Below are 12,386 nucleotides of genomic sequence, written 5' to 3'. Positions count from 1 at the left end.
CCAAAGCACCACTTAAGAACCAGACCTGCCATAGCACCACCTGAGAACCAGACCTGCCAAAGCACCACCCAAGAACCAGACCTGCCAAAGCACCACTTAAGAACCAGACCTGCCATAGCACCACCTGAGAACCAGACCTACCATAGCACCACCTGAGAACCAGACCTGCCAAAGCACCACCGAAGAACCAGACCTGCCATAGCACCACCTAAAAACCAGGCCTGCCAAAGCACCACCCAAGAACCAGACCAACCAAAGCACCACTTAAGAACCAGACCTGCCATAGCACCACCTACGAATCAGCCCTGCCAAAGCACCACCTAAGAACCAGACCTGCCAAAGCACCACCTAAGAACCAGACCTGCCAAAGCACCACCGAAGAACCAGACCTGCCATAGCACCACCTAAGAACCAGACCTGCCAAAGCACCACCCAAGAACCAGACCAGCCAAAGCACCACTTAAGAACCAGACCTGCCATAGCACCACCTAAGAACCAGACCTGCCAAAGCACCACCGAAGAACCAGACCTGCCATAGCACCACCTAAGAACCAGACCTGCCAAAGCACCACCGAAGAACCAGACCTGCCAAAGAACCACCTAAGAACCAGACCTGCCAAAGCACCACCCAAAAACCAGACCTACCAAAGCACCACTTAAGAACCAGACCTGCCATAGCACCATCTACGAACCAGACCTGACAAAGCACCACCTAGGAACCAGACCTGCCAAAGAACCACCTAAGAACCAGACCTGCCAAAGCACCACCGAAGAACCAGACCTGCCATAGCACCACCTAAGAACCAGGCCTGCCAAAGCACCACCCAAGAACCAGACCAGCCAAAGCACCACTTAAGAACCAGACCTGCCATAGCACCACCTACGAACCAGACATGCCAAAGAACCACCTAAGAACCAGACCTGCCAGAGCACCACCCAAGAACCAGACCTGCCATAGCACCACTTAAGAACCAGACCTGCCAAAGCACCACCTACGAACCAGACCTGCCAAAGCACCACCTAAAAACCAGACAAGCCAGAGCACCACCTGAGAACCAGACCTGCCAAAGAACCACCTAAGAACCAGACCTGCCAAAGCACCGCCGAAGAACCAGACCTGCCATAGGACCACCTGAGAACCAGACCTACCATAGCACCACCTGAGAACCAGACCTGCCAAAGCACCACCGAAGAACCAGACCTGCCATAGCACCACCTAAGAATCAGGCCTGCCAAAGCACCACCCAAGAACCAGACCAGCCAAAGCACCACTTAAGAACCAGACCTGCCATAGCACCACCTACGAATCAGACCTGCCAAAGCACCACCTAAGAACCAGACCTGCCAAAACCCCACCTAAAAACCAGGCCTGCCAAAGCACCACCGAAGAACCAGACCTACCATAGCACCACCTAAGAACCAGACCTGCCATAGCACCACCTAAGAACCAGGCCTGCCAAAGCACCACCCAAGAACCAGACCAGCCAAAGCACCACTTAAGAAGTAGACCTGCAATAGCACCACCTACGAACCAGACCTGCCAAAGCACCACCTAAGAACCAGACCTGCCAAAGCACCACCTAAGAACCAGGCATGCCAAAGAACCACCTAAGAACCAGACCTGCCACAACACCACTTAAGAACCAGACCTGCCAAAGCACCACCCAAGAACCAGACCTGCCAAAGCACCACTTAAGAACCAGACCTGCCATAGCACCACCTGAGAACCAGACCTGCCAAAGCACCACCCAAGAACCAGACCTGCCAAAGCACCACTTAAGAACCAGACCTCCCATAGCACCAGCTGAGAACCAGACCTGCCATAGCACCACATGAGAACCAGACCTGCCGAAGCACCACCGAAGAACCAGACCTGCCATAGCACCACCTAAGAACCAGGCCTGGCAAAGCATCACCCAAGAACCGGACCAGCCAAAGCACCACTTAAGAACCAGACCTGCTATAGCACCACCTACGAACCAGACCTGCCAAAGCACCACCTAAGAACCAGACCTGCCAAAGAACCACCTAAGAACCAGACCTGCCACAACACCACTTAAGAACCAGACCTGCCAAAGCACCACCCAAGAACAAGACCTACCAAGGCACCATCCTAAGAACTGCACCTGCCAAAGCACCTCCGAAGAACCAGAGCTGACGTAGCACAACCTAAGAACCAGGCCTGCCAAAGCACCACCCAAGATCCAGACCTGCCAAAGCACCACTTAAGAACCAGACCTGCCATAGCACCACCTGAGAACCAGACCTGCCAAAGCACCACCCAAGAACCAGACCTGCCAAAGCACCACTTAAGAACCAGACCTGCCATAGCACCACCTGAGAACCAGACCTACCATAGCACCACCTGAGAACCAGACCTGCCAAAGCACCACCGAAGAACCAGACCTGCCATAGCACCACCTAAAAACCAGGCCTGCCAAAGCACCACCCAAGAACCAGACCAACCAAAGCACCACTTCAGAACCAGACCTGCCATAGCACCACCTACGAATCAGCCCTGCCAAAGCACCACCTAAGAACCAGACCTGCCAAAGCACCACCTAAGAACCAGACCTGCCAAAGCACCACCGAAGAACCAGACCTGCCATAGCACCACCTAAGAACGAGACCTGCCAAAGCACCACCCAAGAACCAGACCAGCCAAAGCACCACTTAAGAACCAGACCTGCCATAGCACCACCTAAGAACCAGACCTGCCAAAGCACCACCGAAGAACCAGACCTGCCATAGCACCACCTAAGAACCAGACCTGCCAAAGCACCACCGAAGAACCAGACCTGCCAAAGAACCACCTAAGAACCAGACCTGCCAAAGCACCACCCAAAAACCAGACCTACCAAAGCACCACTTAAGAACCAGACCTGCCATAGCACCATCTACGAACCAGACCTGACAAAGCACCACCTAGGAACCAGACCTGCCAAAGAACCACCTAAGAACCAGACCTGCCAAAGCACCACCGAAGAACCAGACCTGCCATAGCACCACCTAAGAACCAGGCCTGCCAAAGCACCACCCAAGAACCAGACCAGCCAAAGCACCACTTAAGAACCAGACCTGCCATAGCACCACCTACGAACCAGACATGCCAAAGAACCACCTAAGAACCAGACCTGCCAGAGCACCACCCAAGAACCAGACCTGCCATAGCACCACTTAAGAACCAGACCTGCCAAAGCACCACCTACGAACCAGACCTGCCAAAGCACCACCTAAGAACCAGACAAGCCAGAGCACCACCTGAGAACCAGACCTGCCAAAGAACCACCTAAGAACCAGACCTGCCAAAGCACCGCCGAAGAACCAGACCTGCCATAGCACCACCTGAGAACCAGACCTACCATAGCACCACCTGAGAACCAGACCTGCCAAAGCACCACCGAAGAACCAGACCTGCCATAGCACCACCTAAGAATCAGGCCTGCCAAAGCACCACCCAAGAACCAGACCAGCCAAAGCACCACTTAAGAACCAGACCTGCCATAGCACCACCTACGAATCAGACCTGCCAAAGCACCACCTAAGAACCAGACCTGCCAAAGCCCCACCTAAAAACCAGGCCTGCCAAAGCACCACCGAAGAACCAGACCTACCATAGCACCACCTAAGAACAAGACCTGCCAAAGCACCACCCAAGAACCAGACCAGCCAAAGCACCACTTAAGAACCAGACCTGCCATAGCACCACCTAAGAACCAGACCTGCCAAAGCACCACCGAAGAACCAGACCTGCCATAGCACCACCTAAGAACCAGACCTGCCAAAGCACCACCGAAGAACCAGACCTGCCAAAGAACCACCTAAGAACCAGACCTGCCAAAGCACCACCCAAAAACCAGACCTACCAAAGCACCACTTAAGAACCAGACCTGCCATAGCACCATCTACGAACCAGACCTGACAAAGCACCACCTAGGAACCAGACCTGCCAAAGAACCACCTAAGAACCAGACCTGCCAAAGCACCACCGAAGAACCAGACCTGCCATAGCACCACCTAAGAACCAGGCCTGCCAAAGCACCACCCAAGAACCAGACCAGCCAAAGCACCACTTAAGAACCAGACCTGCCATAGCACCACCTACGAACCAGACATGCCAAAGAACCACCTAAGAACCAGACCTGCCAGAGCACCACCCAAGAACCAGACCTGCCATAGCACCACTTAAGAACCAGACCTGCCAAAGCACCACCTACGAACCAGACCTGCCAAAGCACCACCTACGAACCAGACCTGCCAAAGCACCACCTAAGAACCAGACAAGCCAGAGCACCACCTGAGAACCAGACCTGCCAAAGAACCACCTAAGAACCAGACCTGCCAAAGCACCGCCGAAGAACCAGACCTGCCATAGCACCACCTGAGAACCAGACCTACCATAGCACCACCTGAGAACCAGACCTGCCAAAGCACCACCGAAGAACCAGACCTGCCATAGCACCACCTAAGAATCAGGCCTGCCAAAGCACCACCCAAGAACCAGACCAGCCAAAGCACCACTTAAGAACCAGACCTGCCATAGCACCACCTACGAATCAGACCTGCCAAAGCACCACCTAAGAACCAGACCTGCCAAAGCCCCACCTAAAAACCAGGCCTGCCAAAGCACCACCGAAGAACCAGACCTACCATAGCACCACCTAAGAACAAGACCTGCCATAGCACCACCTAAGAACCAGGCCTGCCAAAGCACCACCCAAGAACCAGACCAGCCAAAGCACCACTTAAGAACCAGACCTGCCATAGCACCACCTACGAATCAGACCTGCCCCAGCACCACTCAAGAACTAGACCTGGCAAAGCACCACCGAAGAACCAGACCTGCCATAGCACCACCTAAGAACCAGACCTGCCAAAGTACCACCCAAGAACCAGACCAGCCAAAGCACCACTTAAGAACCAGACCTGCCATAGCACCACCTAAGAACCAGTCCTGCCAAAGCACCACCGAAGAACCAGACCTGCCATAGCTCCACCTAAGAACCAGACCAGCCAAAGCACCACCGAAGAACCAGACCTGCCAAAGAACTACCTAAGAACCAGACCTGCCAAAGCACCACCCTAAAACCAGACCTACCAAAGCACCACTTAAGAACCAGACCTGCCATAGCACCATCTACGAACCAGACCTGACAAAGCACCACCTAGGAACCAGACCTGCCAAAGAACCACCTAAGAACCAGACCTGCCAAAGCACCACCGAAGAACCAGACCTGCCATAGCACCACCTAAGAACCAGGCCTGCCAAAGCACCACCCAAGAACCAGACCAGCCAAAGCACCACCTAAGAACCAGACCTGCCATAGCACCACCTACGAACCAGACCTGCCAGAGCACCACCCAAGAACCAGACCTGCCATAGCATCACTTAAGAACCAGACCTGCCAAAGCACCACCTACGAACCAGACCTGCCAAAGCACCACCTAAGAACCAGACAAGCCAGAGCACCACCTGAGAACCAGACCTGCCAAAGAACCATCTAAGAACCAGACCTGCCCAAGAACCACCTAAGAACCAGACCTGCCAAAGAACCACCTAAGAACTGCACCTGCCAAAGCACCACCCAAGAACCAGAACTATCAAAGCCCCACCTGAGAACCAGAACTGCCAAAGCCCCACCTGAGATCCAGAACTGCCACAGCACCACTGTATACCATGATAAATTAGCTCACGAACCACTATTAATTTAATTTTTAAATGATATTGTTATCAATAACATACGCCCTCTCTCTTCTGAATCAGGGATGGACAGGCCTACAAGGGAGTCAGGCAGCGCCCAATGGGCTGGTCTGACAAATCAGTGTATGGGCCAGTTCTGTTAGCAGTCGAGGACCAGTTTTATGCCCAGATGAGCGGCTCTTACCGTTTATTCCACATATATGATCACTTTTTTAACTATATGCTTCGCTAATGGGGCCACTTTTATTTTGGTGCCCAGGCCTATTTTGTGTCCCAGTCTGACCCTGCCCGTAAGTGATGAATACTGCATTTCACGAAACTGATGGGGGTAGGAACCAGTCCACGCTTTAAACAACCCACAAATAGATGAAATTTAGGACTGAAAATGATGTCTTGTTGTCTTGTTTCTGTAGCAAACGAATGAGTGCCAGGGATACACTTTTGCTCTTTTGAAAAAGCAAATAAAATTCCCTTTGACACAGCCTACTTTTTTGGCTCCTATTGCAAAGAACTGCAATCTCTGAAATTACACATGACACATGACAAGGACCAGTCATGACAACTAAGGCATGTGACGTGATACTTGTTATATTCGTCTCGTGTGGCCCATTCTACGTCATATTTGAGTTTCTGTAATGCCCAATCGGATCCTTTATGCGACCACTACAGTTCAGTCAGTCACACAGCTTTATTCGACCTTTTATAAACAGACCATAAAAGCACAATAGTACATATAAAATTTCCGGACCAATAAATATACATATATACAGAGTTAAAATGAGTATTAAACAAAATTGTAGTGATCCAAGTAAAACCATTAAAATCATTAAAAAACTGTTGATAATTAGAGTTGCACAATACTACTAGGATGTGAGCCCGCCTTTTTCCTCTTCCTAAAACAGGCCCATAAAAATGAAGCGACACAGAAACATACGAATGGGTCCAGTAAGGCCTTTAGAAAATACATGGCGACCCAGCATTGCCTAAAATTATGGTGACTCAGTATTGGAAATATAAATGTTTTCCTTTCCTCTGAATAATTTTTATAGAATAAGACGATATGTGAGTCTCACTAGACGACATAGTTGTTGCAATGGCAGGGAGCAAGATCTGCTAATCCGTATTTATTTATTTATTTTGTGGGTTTGCCAGGAGTAACGGAATCATATTCAGTCGGAAGCACAATAAAATAAATCTGTGCTGCGCGTTATTTATACGAGATAAATAATGAATGCCTTCTCCTGATATTAATGGAACCAGATCGTATGCAATAGAGGAATGATGGATACGTTTTTTTTTCTCTTCTGACATATTTTAATCTTTGGGTATATAAATCCGTTATCCATTTCTTCGTGACCTCTTTACAGGAATCAGGGTCCTGAAAAAGTTTTCCCAGCCCTAGAGCTTTCAATTCAGTCTCTACGTAATTTAGCCACCCTATCCTTTTGTAGTGATCTAGGTTACAGCATGCCCTAATGATAGTTTGGGTCAGGTCCACCGTAGTTCTCCGCCATATTGAGAGCCACTGGAGGACTGGGGCCAACTGTGTGACTGACAACCACTACAGTTATTAATTTACTATATTGCATACCTCCACCTTCACTGTCATAATTATTGTTTGGATGATGGCAGATAGAAGTTTGCTCATATGAAAAATGCATAGAGCTTGGAATTATCCAATGTAATTCCATAGGTGGCAACATTCTATGCCGCTGACAGACGGGCAACAAGCAAACAGGATTGTGTTGAAAGTGTGTGGTTTTCTTTGATTTTCCTATCCTCTGCATATAACACTTGCCTCTCATGTCATTATCTTACAGATATTACACCAAACATCCTGACATTATATGATTCTTTGGACATAAAACAGGCTCATCAGTGAGCGAATCGTGTTTTGGCTGAGGATTTTTCACTAAAATCATTTTTGGAAGAAAATATATACCATATGAAAAACAATATTAAATTCAGTTAGGGTGTGTGAATATATAAGTTACATCCTTGGCCGAACACTGTACCCTATCCCAGTGGCGCCTCAAACATATTCATTGCTTGATTTGTTCTGGTGTTTGCCGGTGCTGGCTCCAACACTTACTTCTCAACACTGGCACTTTGTATGACAGTCCGCCACATGGTGGCAGTGTCTGCCTAATTTCAATAGGACACATCAGTTTTGTAATTTAAATAGCAGTGTCCTGGCCACTGGTACTGGCACTTTGCAGCATTGGCAGAGGCAGTGGGTGGTGTAAGCTACAGTTGCATCCTTAGCGAAACCTTGAGCCTTGACATTTTTATTTTATTTGAGAAAGTAAGCATTGCGTATACCCGAAAAACCTAAACAAACGATGCGTGCTTGAATACATACTGTAACACAAAATAAGGTATGCCTTAGATCAACAACAGAATGGTCCTACTTCCGAACCATAGATGGGTTGTACTGCGAGTATTTCGTGTATATCACAAAGCCATCAATTGAAGCCTGATGAAGACCCCCGGAAGGGCCGAAATGTGTTAGCCGGGCTGATCATTTGTGTATTAACGTCATAAAGAAGAATGAAGAATAAATGTATTGCATGATTTCCATATACAATGGTCGGTTGGGATATATTGATGGACTGAACGTGGATTACTGTGTGCCCATCACCACCAGAACAAATGGAATTGCAGTTACAGATACACGGTGCAATGACTGCTGTAAATATTTGGAGCACTTCTCGCTTACTTGTGTTTGAGAAATATACCCTGGATAAATGTTACCCTCAACATAGCGGTGCACACATAGATCTACACAGCAGCTCCGGAAAAAACAGGGTACACCCTTGAGAACAAACTCTGCACCTTGAAAACTACCTTCAGACACACACAGCGCACTCACAACCGGCGGTGTGCCCCCATGAACCACAGAGACACATTCAGGAATGCAGGTATAAATGCAGTTTTTGCCTCACAACCAAGTATTGCCGCCCACCAGAAAATACATAAACAAGTAGTTAAGCCGCAGCACTGCACCCAAAAAAAAATACAAGCAAGCAAAGTTATCAAAGATTATTTAAGTGGACAATCAGCCCGTGGCAAAAGTGAGCAAACTTCTCTGAAGATAAGTACACAGAAAATAGAGGAGGCAAGAAAAATGCCCCCACAAAAATCAGTATACCCCAGTGGCATGCTGTTCAAACATGCAATGACACACATGTCTCATCCTGGAAAGAAAGACGGTCTAACCTCCCTCCCCGCCCCAGCCCTACTGACCAAGCAGCGCCCACAGATGCAGGGGTGCATAGAGCCATGTCTACATCAGTTAGGAAATGCACCTTCAAGTGATGTGATTCACAAACAGGCTGACCCCAAACTATATCCAGCCCCCTGGAACTCCAAAGCATCAGTCCATAGCAAATTCACAACAACCTCAAACTTTGTGCACCAGAGTCTTACCTTTTGGGGCGCGTTGATGACCCCGATGTTGTACCCAAACTGCAGGGACCCCAAAACTGCTGTGAAGACAGCCAGCACCAGGCGGCCCGTCACCCTCTTCTGCTTCACCTGCTCCTGCTGCAAAACAGAAACACACAGCGCCAAGAGGGTTAGAACAGCGGCCAGGTGTGCATGTCACATGCCAGACGCGACTTTCCCCCCTCTGTAGTGACCTGTGTGTCCTGTACACAGCACTACTCCCATGACACTGACCTGTCCCGGTTCCCACTTTGGTATTTGCCGCCACTACGTAGAACGAAACTGCTTGTAAATAACGTCATCTTAAATGAAAGGGGCAGGTGTGCAACCACGCATGCGCGGCAGTCCACGAGCCCCGACTTGCCCATGCGCACCTCCATGTAGTTCCTATGTTTTAGGTGCTCTCTACTCTTTTCACAGTTATAACAGGCTTTAAGTGGGGGGGGGGGCTGAGCCCCCCAGTTTTTTGGGGGGGCCTCAAAAGGGGGCTCTATTTTCAGGCCTCAAAGATAGGGTTACCAGACGTCCCGGTTTTTGTTTGGTGTTACTAGTGTGGGTAACATGCCTTGATAGTGAAATACTGCCAATTTCGTTTTTCACTATTGAAAGGCTATCTTGCCCTTAGGATAACAACAAGGGCCTCTCTTCTTGTAGAGAACATTTCTTCATGCTTATGGGTAAAACTCAATGGTCCTACATGTGAAACATTTCACGCAAAGCTGTATGTAAAGAGTTGGCTGGCAAAAGGCAGGTCTGCTGAAGAAAATTGTTGTGACAAACCCCAGCAAAATAGACACAGAGAATATCTTCAAGGGTTTTGGGAAATCCTGCAATAAATTTCTAGGTAATGTTAATCATTTTTACATGTTTTTTAAAGTGTTTGCTATTTTATGGCTTATACTTAATAAATATACTTTTGTGCATATTTTATTATCCTTAGCTGGATGCGACTTCATGATTTTCTCAAGCGCACAATGCTAGATATCTTGACTTAGACCACGCCCCTACTTGGATAGGCCACACCCCTTTAAGAAATTTCCCCCGCCCCTTTTAGAGCACCACCAGTTTTTTTCCCACTTAAAGCCCTGGACTTATAACCCACCTCCTTCTCAGCCTAACTTCTCGAGACTAGAGATATTTTGGTCCAAAGTTTCAGGGGCTCTGTCTGACTATGACTCAGTATATTCTAACATAGAGGCATTCCTCAGTGGTATCTCTTGTACTCCACAGAGTTTGGGGTGCTTGCTTCTACAACTTTTCCACCCAGAGGAAGCAGCTCTCCACTGATTTTGTTGGAGGTGATTTTGGTGCTGCGCTACAGATTTTTTTTGCCTGTCACACGGCCTCCTCCGGCTGCTACCTAGACATCCCCGGTGAAGTTCTCTTGCTGGTGCCCCAAGATGCCCCCGAAGCTTCCTTGCATTCACTTTGGTGAGAACAGTTGGTAAGGGGTCACAATGGTAGAGACAAAAGACCTTACATGCTCTGCTACCAATGCCTTGTTTACCTCAGATTTAATCTATACATAATGCAGGTGCAGGCACTGTACCGTGACAATCAAACTGATGCAATCTAGAGTGTGGCCTCAACCCAGCTTTGGCCAACTACTTCAGGGTAGTTTGTCAGGTAAAGTCCAAATCGGTTCCCCTGAGGGTATCAGAGCACGTGCCTTGCTCTCTCGATGGCTCGGTTACTGCTGATGTTAGATACTCGCTTTGACCGATACCACGCGCCGTACCTTCGTCCTTGCGAGGCATGGAGACCAGGTTTCTCCTCAGCTGACACCCAAATCAGGATGACCAACACTGTGCCCTGTAAAACCCTCTTTCATGGAAAGGACATGCCAGACCCTACAAATCAACCAGTCATGACCTAGACAAACATTGGTTCCACAAGACGTCTACAGGGATCCTGCATGCTGTGCCTGCTGTTACAGAACTCCGAGGGAACCTAGATGGCTGGAAATCCTCCCACTTCAACCAGGACAAAGACGTGGACTCTTAGGGCCAGTTGACTGACCTCCTGTGTGGCTACAAGAACACTATAAGCTACAAGAGGCCTTTTTCCTGAAATGCCCAGCTGACCATTAGCAACTGGATCTCTGCCTGACATCCTGAGAATCTCTTTGTGCCACACTCTGAGGTCCTGGGGATATTAGAAATGTACTCCTGTGGTTTTTTCAGCACCTGAAAAAAGTTTGGAAACGTTTGAAAACTTTTCCTCCAGAGCTTCAGCAGGGCTCGCCAGAAAGAAGTATCTGACTGGCAGTTCCACATGGCCAGATTGGACTTGAGCTTTCCCCCTCTCTGAAATCCTCACATCTTTGAAAAAATTGAAGTCCCATTCTGTATTGGGACCAGCCTGGTTCAGCTATCTGTCCGTCAGTTCCACAGTGGTGGCAACAATATCAGCGGCGACCCATGCAGGGAGAATTTGTCTTCTCAAAAAAAGTGAGTGGGCTGGGTCTTATAAGAAATATCAGTGTTTTTCTTTAAGAAAGTGACAAAGTCTCTTTCTAAAGTCGGATTTTTTTTTGAGTTCCAGACTTTCACTAGGACCAATCCACTTGGTATATCTGACCCAGGTCTATCTGAAATTGCCCCTTGTTCCCAGTGTACCGTGACCATTCAATTATATTGGAAACGGTATTTTTTTGGTATTTTTTCCACTTAAATCTTTAAAAAATCATATACCTGGTTCGCCTTATTGGATTTTAGACATTTTTGTATTATTTTGCGTATTAATGCTTTCTTTATTTTTTATAAACTGGAGTGGGATTTTACTGTTTTGTTTGTTTTACTTTTTTTTATTGGTTTGGCTCTAAATGATTTACACATTTTCTTTAAGTTAAGCCTATCTGCTCAGTGTCATAGCTACCAGGGGTTGAGCTCAGGTTTAAAATATTGAAACCTTTGACTGGACCTAACAGGTTAGTGACTTTATTACTTTTGGTGAACTACCATCTGTCCCAAATAATAATTCACTTCCCTTTACATAGTAAATATATCAGGACTCCTGCCTTTGTAGTGACATTTTATAGTAAACAGATCAGATCTACAGGCACCAGAAATACACTTTTGGCTAGTCAGCCATACAGGCTAGTAGCAGTTATCGTTGTCTGCTCACCATAATCTACTCAGGCCTCCTGTTCTTAGCTTAAGATTTTCCACAAGGCAACGATATTGTCATAAAATGTCAAAAGTATACAATAATGAAAAAGTATAAAATGATAAATAAA

General features: G+C 47.9%; 1 protein-coding gene across 1 annotated transcript in view; it reads right to left on the bottom strand.

Moving 5' to 3' along the window:
- SLC2A4 (solute carrier family 2 member 4) overlaps positions 1–12,386 on the bottom strand; it is a 239,908-nt gene that overhangs the window by 107,500 nt on the left and 120,022 nt on the right. Inside the window, exon 2 of the mRNA XM_078669648.1 lies at positions 9,131–9,247. Within this exon, the coding sequence (XP_078525774.1) occupies positions 9,131–9,247 (117 nt within the window). The remainder of the gene's footprint in view (positions 1–9,130; positions 9,248–12,386) is intronic.

Source organism: Lissotriton helveticus, chromosome 12 (assembly GCF_964261635.1).
Source record: "Lissotriton helveticus chromosome 12, aLisHel1.1, whole genome shotgun sequence".
Taxonomy (NCBI): Eukaryota; Metazoa; Chordata; class Amphibia; order Caudata; family Salamandridae; genus Lissotriton; species Lissotriton helveticus.
Note: the sequence above shows the minus strand (reverse complement) of the source record. Positions and strands in the feature narration are given on the sequence as shown.